The sequence below is a fragment of the Furipterus horrens genome, unplaced genomic scaffold (assembly GCF_987537825.1).
Source record: "Furipterus horrens unplaced genomic scaffold, mFurHor1.1.pri manual_scaffold_7, whole genome shotgun sequence".
Classification (NCBI taxonomy): domain Eukaryota; kingdom Metazoa; phylum Chordata; class Mammalia; order Chiroptera; family Furipteridae; genus Furipterus; species Furipterus horrens.
Window position 1 is genome coordinate 12,798,656 of NW_028327177.1, and position 19,789 is coordinate 12,818,444.

At 38.6% G+C, this 19,789-nt stretch overlaps 1 protein-coding gene across 1 annotated transcript in view; it reads right to left on the reverse strand.

Moving 5' to 3' along the window:
- COL14A1 (collagen type XIV alpha 1 chain) overlaps nucleotides 1-19,789 on the reverse strand; it is a 184,933-nt gene that overhangs the window by 101,860 nt on the left and 63,284 nt on the right. The window contains exons 12-17 of the mRNA XM_090283415.1: nucleotides 19,317-19,462; nucleotides 14,842-14,971; nucleotides 8,983-9,122; nucleotides 2,697-2,823; nucleotides 753-892; nucleotides 142-274 (exon numbers count right to left, since the gene is read on the reverse strand). Of these exons, the coding sequence (XP_090139541.1) occupies nucleotides 142-274; nucleotides 753-892; nucleotides 2,697-2,823; nucleotides 8,983-9,122; nucleotides 14,842-14,971; nucleotides 19,317-19,462 (816 nt within the window). The remainder of the gene's footprint in view (nucleotides 1-141; nucleotides 275-752; nucleotides 893-2,696; nucleotides 2,824-8,982; nucleotides 9,123-14,841; nucleotides 14,972-19,316; nucleotides 19,463-19,789) is intronic.

Here is a 19,789-nt window from a genome sequence, read left to right on the forward strand (position 1 = left end):
ATGTAAAGAATTCTGGGGGACAAAGAGAAATGAAGGCTTCTGTAGTCCAGGAAAAGGCTGAGGGCAGGGAACATGGTGGGGTGAAGAGGGTTTCGGGTGGTGGGGGTGGGTAATGTCCACCTCGGCCCGACCAAGACTTACGTGTGGTCCCGATAGCAGTTACCACCTCGCTCTCACTCCCATCATCCAGTACAGCCAAGAGTGAAACCTCATATTCTGTGCCTGGCTCCAGGCCTTTAATAACATGCGAGTCTTGGTCTTCTTTTAGGACAACCTGAAAAGCACTTAGTGTTTAGTAACTGGGTTTACTTGAATTACAGAGGTGAAAGGTAAGAAAAAAATAATAAAAAGGAAACATGTTGCCCCAAGTGTAAGCAAGAAACAACTAAGCATAAAGGACTCTAGGGTCATCAAACTCAATTTTAAAGTCAATCCAGAGGCTTCATTCCTTTCAACTCCCTCGGCAAATAAACTATGAATATTGCAAAAGCAGCACTTTGAAGTTTTATTAAATGTCATTTAGGAAAGTCAGAGAATCTGAAAAGATATGACATCTATAACTAAGGCACTAGCAAAAATGCATGGCAAATAATATGGCTTGACATTTATAAAACTCCAAGCCATGCAATATGCTAATTACTTCCGGGATTCTCCATCTGTTTTAAAGGGAAGACCAACTCAAATGCACAGGGGGTCTTCGTTTCCAGACAAAACACTCCGGATTAATCTTCAGCCCATTTCCCATGACTCACTTCCTCGGTCTTCCCACCGTAGACTGGGATCCACATCAGCTTGTGCTGCCCTTCATCCACCGAGAGGGGGTGCCAGGTCACTCTGAAGCCATCTGTTGTCACCTCATCAATTTCCAAATATTGCTGGGCTGGAACTTCCTCTGTGAGCCAAGGAAAGAGATTCTGTGAGGAAACTGAGAAGGCAAGAAAGTCCCCACTGCTGGGACCATGGGAAGAGAAGGCGCCCTCTGAGCCGTCCCTTGCTTTGGCAAGGGACTCACAGGAGCAGCACCCATCAGGCCAGGGTGACCTCCCTGACATCTCTGTTTGCAGCATTCACCCACAGTATAAATTAGGAAGACTTTGGACAGAGCAGATTGGACAAGTTTGCCAGTCAGTTCCAGAAAACGTAGGTTCTCTACTTGACTCTTTTCGTTAACTATAAAAAATAAGACCGCCATGTTCATTATTTTACAAAGATAATATATTTCCTAGCACTTCGAGGAAATTAACAAAATGGTATTCTAGAAGTCTGAGAAATGTCCCTTTTGGCTTTATGCACTTCCTTTTTTTGAAATATGTCTATTACAGTGTACCTTCAACATTATTTTGTATCGGCTTCAGGTGTAGAGCACAGGGGTTAGACAACCATGTATTACAATATTTTCCATTGTTCCCACCAACACCTCCAGCATCCACCGGGCACCACCTACAATCATCATAACATCATTGGCTAAATTCCTATGGCTTTATTCACTTTCATGCCTAAAGCTTTCTCTAGGAATAAGTTAAGTCCCAGAGAAGAACCTTCATCCCTTTAATCCCATACATATGGCAGCCATCAGAAGCGAAATGTAATATGTCACACCATCCATTATTTCACTGCTTACACACTTCTGTAATGTACAGTAGAGGGTTTAACATCCAGTTATACCCCAAATGAATTGTTAATCACTGATTTTTATTATTTGAAATCAGAGATTTTTAGAACTCGTTGTCAGGACCCCATGAGACTTCCAACAGGAGTTAACCTTCAGGAGATTTTGTGAAAGGACTCAACTTTTTGTGATGAACATTACTTCTCAAACTAGTTTAATTTTCATCTCTCCCCAAATTACCTTCTCACCTCCTCAAGTTTGTTTCCATGTGCAATCTGAATAGGTTCAGAAAGCAAACAAGAGAATTATGGCCAGAGAGGTAAAGAAGTTTTACATTTACTAAGTGACTGCAGAGTATATGTAGAAAAAAAATAATGTATTTGCGCCTTATTTTTTATTTTAGTATTTAAAATATCCCATATTGTAATAATATTTTAATCTGCATGAAAATACATTATTGGCTATACATTGATGTATTAGGTTAAATAGTATAAAACTATCATTTTGTGGGTCAAAACTCTTTGGATAGCAACAACTTTGGAAGTTCTACATAATACACACACATAGGAATACAAGAAAGTTATGGAAATGTTACATTGATGGAACAAAAGAAACAATATGAGGTTAGAAACAGAAGACTGTACACTTCCATTAAATGGAGACCTTTTGAATTTTGATGGTCTTTTCTCTTTTTTTCTTGCTTTGATAGAAAATAATTAGCCATTATGCAGTCTAGTTACCTAATTTTTGGTTTGTTAGTAATATAAACAAAAATTACAATGCAATCTCTTTAAAATCACAAATGAAGAAGCTGCTCCATTGATTTTTTTAGAGAGCAAAGAGAGAGAGAGAAACATCATGCTAGAGAGAAACATCAATTGGTTGCCTCCCATACATTCCCTGACCGGGGATCAAACCCGCAACCTAAGTATGTGCCCTGATTAGGAATGAAACCTGCAACCTTTCAGTGTACAGAACAATGCTGCAACCAACTGAACTGCCCAGCCAGGGCAAGAAGCTTGTCCACTGTGTGGTTTCTATAGAGTTCCTCTTGGAAACTTTTCACAAAATAATAAGAATTACTTACCTGTGGTAAACATTCCAGTCAGAGACTCTGACTGCCCTTCCTCATAGATGGAGGAGATGGAGATAGTATACTCTGTGAGGGGGGTCAGGCCCTTCAGAGGGAATGTAGTGATCGGATCGACTTCAACCTGCAAAGGAGAGAAAGCAGGAAAGCTATATCAGATACTCTCTGATATGGGAAACAGAAGTCATTTTATTATTATCTATAGTTCACTTGGTTGGCAGTGGAGCTATAAATACTGCAAAAAATAATAATAAATAAATAAATAAATAAATAAATACTGCATTATAAAACCAGTTTATATATATACATGTCTAATCTTACACCCTTAAATAGATTACATACCAGTTAATTCTAAGGACATCTTCGCAACCAATATTATTTATACTCATTAATCATCTAGAAAGTATAGTGCACACAGTTTACAATGCTAATATAAATATAATGTTTCCAGGCTGGTCTGCTAGGAACAGCTGGTTTACGGCTTCCTTTTCTGAGCTCTGCTGACTCCATGACTAAGTACCCTCCTCAGGGATGCATAGGTGAGTAAGCATGCAGGGGCAGAATCAGGGAACGGTCGTACTAAAGACAACAGTAAATATTTGAAATTGCCCATTATCTTTCACAGAGAGACATAGTTGGGGAAAATATGTATCAATATCTTTAGGGCACATAAAAGAGGAAGTATTGAGGGTAAGGATCAAGGGTATAAAGAAAAGGAAGTATTGGAAAAGGGATGAAAAAAGCACAGAGCTTGAAGAAAAAAACAAAGCAGGAGCAATGGGGGCAGGATCTAGAAGACAGAGTCCTGAGCAAAGTCACACTCAGACTCAGGCAAAGAACAGACACAGCTTCATCTTTGAGAAGCTGGACCTCAGGCTGCTGAGTTACATACAGGGGACACATAGGAGGCCAAGTAAATGGAAGCTTCTCCTTAAGTGTTTTGCATACGTTGCCTCGGTTAATACTCACAAAACTGCTATGAAGTAGGTACTTACAATAAGGCACCCCTGCTCTAGTGCTCCTCTGGGGAACTGAGAAATGAACCTATTTACCTGAGAGTAGGTTTTGCCAAAAAATCTCTGACTTAAAATATTTTCAAGAGACATTTTGGAGCCATATCACTAAAGTCTGTTGTTTACAACACTACCAATAACTACCTGATGCTACCAGAGGTTAAGGGGAAGGTGACTCAGCTCCCTGTATTTGCTCATGGCACTCAAAGTGACCTTTACCAAAATAGAAAAGGTGTCACATTCCTACTTAAAATCTTTATTGGCTATCTTTCAAATGAAGATGATGCACCCTGCAATGACCTTGGCCTTTCATCATCTGGGGCACTGATCCTATTTTAACCATACTTTTATTGTTCTCTGGGTTCCAGACACACTGACTTTCCATCAGGTCCAAGTCTTCCTCACCTCTGGGCCTTTGCGCATGCCATTTATTTTTTCTGGGACCCTACTTCCCTACATCTTTCAAAATTAGGCCTTCCTCATCTGTCAGGACCGAGATTAAATTTCACCTCTCAGAGGGAGTTTCTCTTTCCACCTCTCTCAGTAGGGTTATTCTTGAACAACATCCCTGTTTGTTTCCTCCTTGGCACCAATCACAGCCCGAAATTATTTTATTTCCTTACAAACTTGTCTATTGTTTACCTCCTATATAGAGTGTAAGCCCCTTGAGGGCAAAATGTGGTTTAGCATTTTTGCTCTGTATGTTGAATTGTTTGGTTTTTTTAGTGAATAGACTAAGTAAAAGAAAATTCAGATGAAGGCAATGAAGAGCCTTTTTTAAAAGAGATAATAAAGGGCTCATCTAACCTAAGAGCCAATCCAGAAACTATATAAATCTCTTTTAAAAATGAACTGTATTTCAAAAAAAGAGTGTCAACTGTGGAGAGAAGTGTGTCCATTTTCATCCCTTTAAATCACGGACCAGTCTGTTGGACAGGGAGCCAACTCCCCCAGTCTTTTCAGCCAACCCAACTGAGGAGCCAGATATGGAAGTGAAGTCATCTTGGAAGCTCTGGCCTAGTCAAGGTCCCAGATGAGTACAAGAGTCACCCCAGCTGACACTGCATGGAGCAGAGACAAGCTGTCCCTGCTGAACCCTGACCAAGATGCATAATCATGGGGTTGTTATTTTAAGCCTGGGTGTTAGTTACATAGCAATAGTTAACTAAAAAAAAAAAAAAGAAAAAAAAAAAAAGCTGTATCTTCTGAATCTGAAGCTCATAATATTATAGGTCATTCTTAGCATTTAGCATGTTCTCTGGTCTGAGTATTGCCTGCAGGATTTACATGTACCAGTTCAATTAATCCCTATGCAACTTTGTAGGGTAGCTAATTATTACCCTTATTTGAAGATGGGGAAATGAGACTCCAAAAAGTTAAGGACTTGCTCAAGGGAAAACCGGCTAGTACACAGAACTTAAATACAAGTGTTTCAGACTCTAAATCCTATGCTCATAAACACTATTTACAATATGGCTTCATTATTTAAACTCAGAGAAAGGACATGTCCATATTTAAAATATGAGTTTTGCACACTTTCATTTAAACTGCATTTACCTATTGCTCTCTGTTGTTTTAAATTGTCATTACTAAGATTTACTGAGCACTTAACAATGTGTCAGGGACTTTACATTCATTGTTTTACATAGTGCTTCCTCCTCCCCCCACCGAGCCCTAGTTATTTATAATGACTATTTTATTAACAAGGAGCTTGAGGCCCAAACAGCTTATCTAACTTTTCTGGAGCCATAAGACTATTAACCGAAATGTATAATTAGCCCTTGACCTCTAAGTCTCAAATATACACTCAGTTTTCCATATATAAAAGTATATATAAATATATATCTTTTCAACGGGTATATTTATTTATTTATTTAAGCCTTTTATTTGATATTGAACAGGCTAATTTTATGCATTAATTATTGCTTCTTTTATTTCATCAAATAAAAACTTTTACGTACCATTTATTTTTATTAGTTATCCTATCGGCGTTTTAGATTCAGTTCTGAAACTAGTTTTGTTGGTAATACTTTTAAGATGTAGGAGAATTTGGGAAAATGATAACAAATGACCATGATCTCACTGTTATGCAAGTACTTTTGAGAATAATTTTTCAAGCAGTCTAGCTAAAAGCGTAACTTCAGCCTAATTCTGGGTGAGATGAAGAAATAGTCCCTGATGAGAAATGAGGGGCTTGAGCTCTGCTGTGGGCTCTGTTGTTGAGTCATTGCTGTCGGAACTGGACTTGCTTCTCAGAGTCTAAAAACTGGGGCCTTTCCTTTATAAAACTCAAATGGCAGCACTCCAGGTCTCCATCATGCTTGCACATTTCCCCAAATTCTTTCACAACACGTGCTGTCTGAGATGGCTTTCATCCTCGGTTCGACAAGCCAAGTGTTGGCAGCCTTTTTCTATGAGGACTGTGCTAGGTGCTCTCTGTAAAACTCTCAGAATGGTGACTGGCTCAGGGCAAGCACTGAACGTGTGTTTGCCACCATCATCATCATCATCATCGACATCATCGACATCATCATCATCAATATTTAAGTGCTTTGTTCTGATTTTCTTTTCTAGTCACCAAAAAGTTGAGCAGTAGGGTAAGGCAGAAGAGATATAGAGGGAGGAAGAGGAAGTAAAGGAGGGAAATATAAATAAAGTCAAAAGTAAAGCTTTTACAATTAGTTGTGTGTTACATACTACATAGGTTTCAGCTGGGACATTTTAAAGTTCATTCCAGAATGTTTTGAAAATTTCCTAAAAACCCAGTTGTAAAATCATCTACAAATAAAAGCTTAAATTAATAAAACTCAAAGCAAAATATAGTAGGAATATTCATCATTAAGTCATATATTCCAAAATTAGATAAAATAATATTTACTTAAACAGGAGACACTTGTCAAGCAACCTCTAGTCTCAATTGCATAGTTAAATATTAAGAACATACACGCACACACACACACACACACACACACCCCAGTCAAAATGAAAATGTTACAAAATCTACACATTGTTTTATGCATTTTATTCAAATAAAATACACTTCTGGTTTCATTCTAAGTACATTTACTTATATTTTAAATTCAACTTTACCAAATTTGTTTTTCTAATTTTCAAGCACAATAAAAATTAGAAAAAGTAAGTGCCAAATGCATCCTCAAGATTGAGAAACACTACAAAAAAGCAAGTGTTTTCTCAACAAATGTATTAGTCTGGGACCATTCTTTATAAAGGCAAATAACATAAAATACCATAACAGGTCACAACTATAATTTTTTTTAAATGAATGTTAACTGGACCTATTGTAGTGATCATTTTGCAGTCATACCAAGTCAAATCATCTGAAACTAATATAATGTTGTACATCAATTATACTTCAATAAAAATAATTTTATGATATACTTATAAATATAACTCACCAATACAAATACAACATATGTTTTACGAAAAATTATTACCAAAGAAAGATGCTCTACAGTGAACAAATATTTACTGTTGAGTATGGCTGCTGTGTTATTTTGGTTGTTTAATGAGTCAACATTTTTAAGTTGGTAAGCTTCACATAAGAAATAGAAATCCCTGGACTAAAGATCAAGGGTCACAAGACCTGGCAGCTCTGCCTGGACTTCCGTGCAGTAGCAACCTATAGGAGCTGACAGTGGCTGAGCCTTGGATTGATACGCATGGACCCTCTAGCACATCAGTCTCCACCACAACCTAGTATCCTTGTCACTGTATGCCACTGTCCATGGTCACTTACCATCAATCTTGAATTACTGTCTTTTTTTTTTTTTTTTTTGGTGGAGAATTTCTTCTATTGTACATCCTTGTCCCAAAAATGGGAATACAAAATATATGAAATAGAGTCCAAGTTAGCCTCATGGTGAAAGAGTTTTTTTTTTTTTTTTGCACATTTAATGGCATGCTTCAGTCATTTATAGTATCTGCCTGATCTTCCTACACACCTGAATTTATAAACCGTGAGAGTATAAGTTATCACTGATAACAAGATAGATGAGTGTTTTTTATTTCAAACCGTTTACTATTTCAGACTAATGTCTTCCAAAGCAAAGCAACTAGTCCAAATGATTGCTGCTTTGTCAGAATTATTTGCACTTAGGACCGATAAAGATTTAATGAAAGATGTTGAACTGTTTGTCTGTATTGTTAGCCAATGTGTAGTTATTGCCCATTCATTACCTAATGTCCTGCAGATGATGCATTCTAAAAAATGTTAAGTGGATTTAATTATAAGGAAAAGTTTGTCCTTGCATATGAAAGTACTTGCTTTAGTTGGTCAGAAAACAGAAATGATGTAATCCAACATATTTCCCTCTTTGTCTTAGCTTCTTGGACCAAGAGAAGGGAAAAATAATAAAAATAACTTTGCTAACTATTCTGGTAAAACATATTGCCAAGGAAAAAATGTCTAAAGAGTATTAATCACTGAGTACAATATACTATAGCTTCATAGGTTTTAATAAGTTCTATTATGTAAACCTATCATTCTACACAAAACTTAAATTATTTAGTTTTCAATTTAAGTTCATCGAACCAGGGTCTTTCAGATGCCAGTTTACTCAAAAGCAGGGAGATAAACTGGGTATTATTGACATTATTTCTAGTTTACCATTTCTATGAAGTTACATACTTCCCATGCCAGTCCAATGGGGGAGATGGTATTTTCCAAAGATGGCCACATCAATGTCTACCTCCCATCCCACATGCCTCCCCTTGTAGGTGGGACCTGTGTTCCTCCCCATCTTGAATTCATCAGGGACCTGTCAAATCTCCTACCCATAGAGTGTGGTGGAGGTGATAAGCCTGGGACTTCTGATGTTAGGTAACTCAAGGTGACATAGCTTCCATGTAGCTGTCACTCCATCTCTGTCTCTCTGAACACATGTCTGGGGACTTTTGAGCCAACACAAAAAGCTGCCATGCTGGAGGGCTCATGTGAAGAGTCTCCTTAGAAACACAGAGAGCTGCTCCCACCCCCAACTGATCCATCTTCCCAGATCAGGCCCTAGATCTATGAATTAGAAAGCCATTGTGAGAGCGCTAGCTTCAGCCACTGCTTGGCTGCAGTCTCATGAGTAACCTCAAGCCAGAACTAAAGAGCCAAGCCCCAATTCCAGACTCAAAGAAACTGTGAAAGAAAACAATTAGTATTGTTTTGAGCTACTATGTTTTGGGATGATGGGTTATGCATCCATAAAAAAAAAAATTTAAGACACAACCAGTGGAAAAATAGTCATGGTGTTCCAACTTACCTCATTGATTTCAGTCCCATCTGCGTTGTTATATACAATTCTATAACCAGTGACCTTTCTTGAAGTTGGGTCCCAAGCTAACCGAGCACTGTTAGAGCCAACATTGGAGATTCTTAGGTTTCTTGGTGGACTTAAGGGCACTTTACAGTACATGGAATAGGAAATAATTAAAATGTTAAATAATATACATGTAAAAAAGACAAAAAAAAAAAAAAAACAAACAAACAGCACCTTTGACTTCTGAGCTTCTTACAAGCGAAAATTTTCATCCAGATAATAACTTAAAACAAAATAATTAACAAAAAAGTTTTCCCTTGTAAGGAACGAATAGTAGTAATAAATTATACATGCTTAGAAATTAATAAGATTTAGGTAAGTTTTCTGTGCCTTTCTTCTCCAGTCAATGCTAGTAAAGCCTGGCATAAATAAGCAATTTAAGAGATGAACCAGGACATCTGAAATTAAATCTTAGCTATTCCACTAACCTATCACATGATTCTGAAAAAGTCACTAGATGGGTCCTCTCCAAAATTTCCCATGTGCAAAATGAGGATGAAGCCTATCTATCTGCCATCTCTACTTTGATGTATTAGGCATTTCCAAATGGATCCAAAACTGAGCCACTGACTCCTACTGCCACGCTCAACCCTCTGTCTTGGTCTCTCCCTCTGAGCAGACAGAAACTCGATGCTTCCCATTGCTCAGAACAAAAACCTTGGGGTTGGCCAAGACTCAGGTTTCTGAACCTATGTCGCCTTCTCAGCCAGGCTTCCCATGATCACCTCATGTAAAATAATCCACCCCATGGTACCCATCTCACTTCCCTGATTTTTTCTTTTTTTTTGCACATTTATTGGTCTACTGGTCCATCTCTCCCATGATATTATAATCTCAGAAGGTTAAAGAATTTGGTTTAATTTTGTTCTGGGCTTTACTCTGCATATAGCAAGCAAGCAATAAATATTTGTTCACTCAGTGAGCAGGATTCTGCTTGACTAAAACCCAGTGACTTTGTGAGACTAGATAAAAATAAACACTTTGTTGTGTTTTAATAAATACTTGAAGAAGTGGTTGGTATTTCTGCAGATTCCTATCAATCCCACAATATTTTGCACTTCTTGAGTCCCCTTCTGATTCAACAGATTAAAATCTGTCAATAATCTTTGAGAATTTTGTGGGCTTTTACAGGCTTATAGTGAAAACAATCATTACCATGTATTTCATGCTTTCTATGAGTCTGAGAGATATACACATTTCCTCATTAAATCCTTAAATTAGACTGCAAGTATAGAGTTACAATTATCCCCACTATATAGATCATGAACCTAAGGTAGCTTGGCCAAAGTCACAGTTAGTAGGAGCAGAGGAGCAGTTAGGGTTTAACCCAGGCAACTGATCAACTGATTTAACTGATCAACTTGTGATATAGTACTGATACAGCCAGCAGAGCAAAAACATAGAAGATAAATAATGACAACTCTCAGCCATATACAAAGCATAATGTTTCTTCACTCCTAAGGCCAAATCTTTCATTAATTCAATATATATATATTGGTCATTTGGCAATAAAGAGTCTATAAGACTTAGTGACTATCAATCTACCTTTAAGAATCAAGAGGGAAATTGAAGGAGAGAGAAAAGCAACATATTATTTTAAGCATTGTGTACACTTTGCTCCAAATTTTTCTGGCGTTCAGTTAAATTTTGCAGTATGATGAAACAATGTCTAGTTTCCTTAGTTCACAAAAATGTCCATCTAAATGGTAATGGAAGGAGATTCTGTATTATAGAATAGTACACTTGAAACCTTATAATTCTATTAACCAATATAACAAAAACATTAGTAAAAATACTTTTAAAAATAAAATTAAAAATAGACTAATAACAAAAGAATGCCATTCTCAGGAACAGGTACCCAGGACATTAGTTTTTAGTTCTAGCCACAGCAATCAGACAAGAAATAGAAATTAAAGGCATCCAAACTGGAAAGGAGGAAGTAAAACTATCATTATTTGCAGATGATATGATAGTATACATAGAAAACCCTACAGGCTCCACCAAAAAACTACTTGACCTAGTGAGTGAATTTGGCAAAATAGTGGGACACAAAGTCAATATTCCAAAATCGAAGGCATTTCTGTACACCAACAATAAAATATCAGAGGTAGGAACTAAAAGAAAAATCCCATTTACCGTAGCAACAAGGAGAATAAAGTACCTAGGAATAGACTTAACCAAAGAGGCAAAAGACCTGTACTCAGAAAACTACATAACACTGAAGAAAGAAATTAAGGAAGATACAAATAAATGGGAGCATATACCTGTTCATGGATTAGAAGAAATAACATTGTTAAAATGTCCATATTACCCAAATCAATCTATAGATTCAATGCAATCCCTATTAAAATACCAATGACATATTTTACAGACATAGAACAAATACTTCAAAAATTTATATGGAACCAAAACAACCTTGAATGGCCTAAGCAATCTTGAGAAAAAAGAACAAAGTAGAAGGGTACTTTGAACAGTACCCTGATATAAAACCTTTGAACAGTACCCTGATATAGAACAGTACCTGATATAAAACTATACTACAAGGCCATGGTAATCAAAACAGTCTGGTACTGGCATAAGAACAGACACATAGATCGATGGAATAAAATAGATAACCCAGAAATAAACCCAGGTCTCTATGGTCAATTCATCGTCGTCGGCAGCCATCCGTCTCGAGAGACGATGGTGTAGCTTCTTAAGAGTCTATCTGCACCGCCGAGAATGGTTGTGCAGTCCGACTCGGGAGTGACACGGTATCTGTCTCCTCCCGTGTTGAATCGACATCTTGCGATGACGCTGGAGTGTCCTCTCCAGTGAAGCTGAGGAAGCTACAGAGCCTGGGCAGGGTAATATGGAGGGTCTGCTATTGCCCATGCAGCAGACACCCCCTCTCTTCGCAGCTGAAGGATCCAAGGGAAAGACGGAGTCGATACAGCTTGGCTTCAGGTGCGCCGCAGGAGTTGCCAGTGTTGACTACAACGTCAAACTGCCTTAGGGACTCCGGCTCCGGATTTTCTGTCGGGGTTTACTCCCTTAGCCTTTCCCCTGAAGAGGTATGCCGCAAGGCAGTGGAGGTTTTTTGGAGTCAGAGTTTTCCTTCTCTGATGTGCCCTGACTGGAAGATCGAACCAGCGACACTTAGCTCGCAGGCCGACGCTCAATCCACTGAGCCAAACCAGCCAGGGTATGGTCAATTAGTATTTGACAAAGGGGGAAGGAGCATAAATTGTAGTAAAAAAAAAAAAGGCTCTTCAACAAATGGTGTTGGGAGAACTGGACTGGTACATGCAAAAAAATGAAACTAGACCACCAACTTATACCATACACCAGAATAAACTCAAGATGGATAAAAGACTTAAATATAAGTCATGACACCATAAAAGCCCTAGAGGAAAATATAGACAGTAAAATTTCAGATATCTGATGCAGCAATGTTTTTGCCAATACATCTCCTAGGGCAAGGCAAATAAAGGAAAGAATAAACAAATAGGACTACATCAAATTAGAAAGCTTCTGCATGGCTAAAGAAAACATCATTAAAAGGAAAAGGGATCCTACCATATGGGAAGACATATTTGCCAATGATACTTCGGAGTAGGGTTTGATCTCCAAAATAAATAAAGAACTCATATGACTCAATATCAGGAAGATGAATAATCCAATTAAAAACGGGCAAAGAGCCTGAACAGACACTTCTCCAAGAAGGACATACAGACGGCCCATAGACATATGAAAGGATGTTCAAAATCACTAGCCATCGTGCAAATTAAAACCACAGTGAGATACCACCTCACACTGGTCAGAATGTCAACCATTAGCAAATCAACAAACAACAAGTGCTGGCGAGGATGTGGAGAAAAGGGAACCCTAGTGTACTGTTGTTGGGAATGCAGACTGGTGCAGCCACTGTGGAAAATAGTTGGAATTTCATCAAAAAAAAGCTAAAAAATGGAATTGCCTTTTGACCCAGTGATTCCACTGCTGGGATTATACCCTGAGAATCCCAAAACACCAATTCAAAAGAACCCAAGCACCCCTATGTTCATAGCAGCATTACTTATAATAGCCAAGTGCTGGAAACAGCCTAAGTGCCCATCAGTAAATGAATGGATCAAAAATCTGTGGTACATTTACACAGTGGAATACTATACTACGCAGCAGAAAGAAAGAAGGAACTCCTACCTTTCGCAATAGCATGGATAGAACTGGACAGTATTATGCTAAGTGAAATAAGCCAGGCAGCGAAAGACAAATACCATATGATCTCACCTATAAGAGGAACCTAATGAACAAAATAAACAAATGAGCAAAATAGAACCAGAGGCATGGAAACAAGGGGCAGGCAGACAGTGACTAGAGGGGGGGGGGTGAATAAGGTGGGAAGAAGGGGAAGGGACTAGTCAAGGCACATGTATGAATGACCCATGGACAGGGCATGGAACAGTGTGGAGACTGACTGTGGAAGCAGGGGGGTGGGAGGGGTGAAGGAGGAAGAGGGGGGATAAATTGGGACAACTGTAATAGAACAAAAATAACATATTTAATCAAAAAGAAAATGGATGAAAAATGAACAAAAAATCAACTACTAATGGTGGAAAAGAGTCATGCACATTTTTTAATATAAAGAAATGAATATTCTGAGTGAAAAATAGTTGGCCAGTTGGGAAAATTTCACTTAAGTCAAGTGATATATCAGATGCTCTCTGGCATGATTTATTTCTTCTGTGTTGGGCTCTCCTAACTTTGTTTTGAGGGGGAGGGTGGTTATTTGCTCTTTTAATTACATTTGTCTTTCTTTGAAGAGCAAGAACAACATGGCCTTGATTAACAAAGAATGAATGTGGGATAAAACTTCATCATTAAATGTCTATGTATGTTTCCCAATTAGAATCTTAAAGACAAAAGCATTATAGAAATTGTACTATTCACCTACTCCCAAGGCTCAGAGGGATGAACAAGACCCCGAATCTCTCTGCACTTCCTTATATTTACCTTTTCTGAAAATATTATGAACTCTTTATATTTAACCAACATTAGACTTGCCAGTAAAATTATCACTCAACTTTAAAAACTAATTATAATAATAATCTGAGGGAAAAAGAACTGCAAAGATGGTCTGAGAAAGAACATGCTGATTTTGAATAGTGGGGAAAAAAGAAATATTGAGAAAATGTGCGCTAAGTACTTTCACCTGTACTGCTGTCTTTCCCCTGTACTACTATTATTTCTCCTTTTATAGACTCAGAAATGTTACATTACTTGCCCATTGTCACCCAGTTAAAATATGACTTGAGCTGGGGTTCCCATCTCAGCTGCTCTCATTCCAAAGCCCATAGTCTAGCCTTTGGATTTAGACAAAGATATTGGTGGCTAGAGAATGCTAAAGTTCGGTTCTAGCATCCATATGACTCATAATAATAGAAAGAGTAGAAGAAATACCTTTATTTCCCCTGAATAAAATATACATTTTCTTTTGAATTTTTAAAAGTTTTTTCACTTGCTGGTGAAATTCAGTATTATTTTTATGTTAGTCTCAGGTGTACAGCATCGTAGTTAGACATGTATATAATTTCAGAAGTGATCCTCTTGATAATTCTAGTTCCCATCTGGCACCATACATAGTTATTATTATATTATTGACTATCTTCCCTATGCTGTACTTTACATCCCAAAATACACATTTTCTTAAGTTACAATTAGCTCCCAAGAGGTTTCAACCTAAACCAGTAGTTGCAATTCGGAATCCCAATGTTGATCTGGGCTTTTACTACTGCATTTCATCTACATGATGGAGCTGCTCACATGTTGTTTCTTGTCCTGAAACAGGATCGCTGGCCTCTTCTCCAAACATAGCATAAACTGTCACTGTGTATTCCGTATTGGGCAACAGCCCACTCAGCTCAATGTCGGTGTGGGTCTCTCCAATTTTCATCTGGAAAGAACACACGTTATCAGATTCTGTCTGTGCCAACATGTCTTATTCATACTGATCACAGTGGAACTGGATGAAGGTGAAACCTCACAGAATAAGACTGTCTCCTCACTACCCCTTCATCAAACAGGCTTTGTTCATAATTTGTTCCTTGTCACATCATTTGATATTAGGAACAGATGCTGTGGAACCATATAAAACTAAACACACCCGTGCGTGCTGTTTTAGGATAACTCTTTACATCTGGACAAGTGGTAAATGCAGTGGGAATAAGTGTTGAATGTTTGGTCCTCTGAAGAGTGTGGGTGGAATTGAATCAGAAATGTCCTCTAGAAAGAGTGTAAGCTCCAGGCCAGCATACTGGGGGCAGTGCCAAGTGGGCATCTCTCACCACTTGGCTAATTCTAACCAGTCGCCTGGCTGGAAGCCCAGTCTTTGCTTTAAACCCAATTGAGCTGGACCAGTTTTGTTGCCCAGTTCAACAAAGGGGCCTGTCCACCTGGATTGCAAGTCTTTTCCAGGATTCAGAGGAGACCATCCCACCTTGATACCCAGGTTGGCAATGTGCTCTTTGATTCTGGGACAATTTTTATGATCCTTGGAGTAAGCTAGCCAACATTCTGTTGTATGTAACAGCTGAGTGACAGCTTCATAAGAGGTTGGTTTTATTTTTGTTTCGAAAGGAAGAAAACATCTCCATAGACAGTGTCCGTTACACAACTTCCCATGTTACTATTGTCAAATTAAAAATGTTAATTTTGGGACATCTCAACATATGTAATATAAATGTGGAGGAAATACTATAATACATCCTGATATGTCTACCACTCCAATTTAATAAATATCAGCATTTTGTCATATTGACTTCAGATCTGATTTTTAAAAGAATATATACAGATATAACAAACATTATCTTCATTCTTCCTGTTCACTACCTCTATCCTAATGTTGAAATGTATCTTAATAATCCATTATTTTTTACTTCTACATACATATATTTACTTCTTCGGCAGCCGTCCGTCTCGAGAGACGATGGTGTAGCTTCTTAAGAGTCTATCTGCACCGCCGAGAATGGTTGTGCAGTCCGACTCGGGAGTGACACAGTATCTGTCATCTTGCGATGACGCTGGAGTGTCCTCTTCAGTGAAGCTGAAGCTACAGAGCCTGGGCAGGGTGATATGGAGGGTCTGCTGTTGCCCATGCAGCAGACCCCCCCTCTCTTCGCAGCTGAAGGGTTCAAGGGAAAGACGGAGTCAATACAGCTTGGCTTCAGGTGCGCTGCAGGAGTTGCCGGTGTTGACTACAACGTCAAACCGCCTTAGGGACTCCGGCTCCGGATTTTCTGTCGGGGTTTACTCCCTTAGCCTTTCCCCTGAAGAGGTATGCCGCAAGGCAGCGGAGGTTTTTTGGAGTCAGAGTTTTCCTTCTCTGATGTGCCCTGACTGGAAGATCGAACCAGCGACACTTAGCTCGCAGGCCGACGCTCAATCCACTGAGCCAAACCAGCCTAAAGCAATATATAGATTTAATGCAATTCCTATTAAAATACCAGCAACGTATTTTTTTTCCACCGCCTCCCAGCAACGTATTTTACAGACCTAAAACAAATACTTAAAATTCAATTTAGCAGGCATTTGTTCAGCACTTGCTATGTGCCATGCATTGTAGATTCAATGATTAATAAGAAGAGCAAATGGAATGTCAGCAAGATGGTGGAAAACGAATTTCCAGACCCTTATGGAAACATTAAATTAACTACTAGGAACTGACTAAAATAAGTTTTATAGCTTTGAAAACTAGTCAAAGATCAATAGCAATTAAGAAAATGCCCAACTAAGAAAGAGCTACATTCAAATGATAGAAAATTTTATGGCACTTTACTTATTTTTGCCTTACCCTTTTCTCAGTGTGATGCAGTATACTTGGGAGGAATTAGCCTAATTCCCAGTTTTTTTTTTTTTCTTTTCTTATAAGGAATGGCTGAAGCCCCTGTATAATTCCCCTCCTTAGACTTAAGACTTTTTATTTTATAAGAGGATAATGGGCGAAGGTCTCGTGCTCTTCTAGCTGCTTCAAGCTGAACATGGTCGTTGTCCTACCTATCATTGGGTCTAGGAATTTCTAATAAGAGTGGGTGTGGAGGGGAGTGTGGCCCTCCCTCGTGGGGAAGGATTCTGCAGAGTCCAGGTCAGTTGGCTGTCCCCGGGCAGTGGCATGCTCGGTTTCCAAGGGCTGGCACTGTTGGACAAGTTGGCATCCTTGTCGTATTCCATTTAGTTCAGCCAAACCGTTGAGTCTTAGGAGGCGGCAATGCAGATGGACTTCTTAAGTGAGGCCAGCAGCTGCCAATCATTCAATCTGATTGGGGAGGTCCTTTCTGTGCTGTGGTGCCCTCCAGCTCTCAATGCAGAACCACCTGGATTCTCAGCCTCCTTGCAAACTGTCTTCTTCCTGCAAACTGCACGGATCTCCTCTCCTCCTCAAAACCGCATGGCGAGAGCCTCTTAAAGCAGCCCGGAGACCCCTTCTCCAAGCCACATGGAGAAGGCCCCTTCACCAAGCCACGTGGAGGGAGCACACGGGAGAGCGAGAGAGCGAGAGCCCGAGAGCGCGAGCGCGAGTGAGAGCCCGAGTCAGAGCGCCAGAGTGAGAGCCAGAGTGCCAGTGAGAGCCAGAGCCCGAACGAGAGCTTGAGAGAGTCCCAGAGTGAGAGCACAAGCGAGAGTCAGAGCGCCAGAGCCAGAGCCAGAGTGCCAGTGAGAGCCAGAGCCGGAACGAGAGCTTGAGAGACTCTCAGAGAGTCTGAGTCAGTCTGAGAGAGTCATACATATATATATATCTGTAAATAACATATGGTTCTGAGTGTTTAACAACATATATATAAATTGAACTATAACACAATAATATTTTTATAATTTTTTTCTCTGACAATATTATGTTTCAAGATTTATCCATGTTCATACACAGGGACAGAGTTGACATTACTTAATTCCTTTATGGCATTCTTTTATATAAATATGAAGCAATTTTCCATTCCTTTATTGATGAACATGTCCATTGTTTTCAATATTTTGTTCTAACCAGGTCCCTGCTTTGAAAAATCCTTGTGAGATGCTTCCCTATGATAAATACCTCAAAAACTGTATATATCTTCAACTTGATGAAATACTTCAAGTTATTTTCCAAGCCAATTGTACCAGTTTATGTGAGTTGATTCTGTCCCCCACATGCTCACTAACAAGCAGTGTTATCAGACTTTAAACATTGTTTACGAATTGATTGTGTATGAACTGGCACCTCTTCTTATTTGTCTCTTTCCTAGTGAAGCTGCGCATCTTTCCAACAGCCCTTTTAATTCTCCCTTCTGCCAAAATGATTCAAATCAATGTTAAATCCAAACAGGCAAAAGCTGCCTAAACCTTGCAAATAAAAACACATGTCACCAATGCTCTGTTCTTCACACTCAGATTCACAATACTGTTGGCCCTAAAAATTTCTGTCACCAGAGGTAGATTTTAGGCAAAGAATCAAGTTCTGAAATCCCTCTCTTGTCCACCTGGCTGGTCAGGATGCTCCCAAGTGTCACAGGCACTCCCTCTTTATTTCTTGAACATCTGTATTATAGTAATTGTTTCCTGAATTAAAAATGAGGACTAACATAAATCATTCCAAAGTCAAATATTCATAGTTAAAAAATGAAAAATGCAAAAAATCCATCTGATTGAGATACATCTGTTTATCTTGCAATTTGGTAAATAAATAAATAAATAAATACTTCTGAGTCAGTGTACATGGGGAAAACAGTCATTTGTGAACTGCATATAGAAATATAAATTATGTAAAATTTCTCTAAAGTCATTTGGTAATACCTACTGTAATAATTGGTGTAACATTTGAAAAAAGAAATTCCATTTTTAGGACTTTATCGTAAGGAAATAATCAGACAACGATACGAAGTTATATTTTTAAAATGGTCACAAATGCATACTTGTACAGAAAATTATCTTAATGTCCAATAACAACAGTTTAATCAAACATGACCTGGTACAAAAACAACAGTGGATGTTTAAAGTACTATATATTAATAAAATATTATTTAGTGGTGTGGAAAGATATTCACAATAACCAGAATGAAAACCAAAGGATACAAAAACAGTCCCATTTGTTTTGTTCAAAATGCATTGAAAAAGACTAACTAAATGTGAACAACTTACTACCTCTAGGTGGTGGGATTACAAATGATTTTTCCCTTTAAAAAATTTTACGCATTACATTTTTTTATAGCCAAAAGTCTATTTTAAGAAAGTCAAAGATTCTAGGACTTGAGTGGGCTGTGGGTGGTTACCTCTTTCTCATCCCCAGCCAGACCCTCTGTGAGGGGAGCGTAGAGGATCAGGTAGCCCGATGCTCCAGCCACTCCGTTCCACTTGGCCCTCAGGCTGTTCTCCGTCACATCATACAGTTCAAGGTTGGAAGCCATGGGTAAAGCAACTGCAAGAGGAGATTACTTTTTTTTAATTACTCATCCATTACTGGTGTGCTTGCTTATTTCCAAGTATCATGTGCTACTTAAGTATACATAGCCTATTTCTCAGATGATTTTCATCCTTAAATCTGTTCGCATTGTCTTCTGTGAGGTTAAATAGTGAATGTTTAAAGCAAGAATGACACCTTCTAGTTTCTTATATCCCACTACAGTGATGAGCATCTTTCTCTGGGAGCCAGTCAACAGCAAGACCATTCTCACCATTGTTTTATGTCTATCACCTAACAGTGTCTAACATGCAGCAGCCATTAAAAACAGTTGTTGGGCCACTT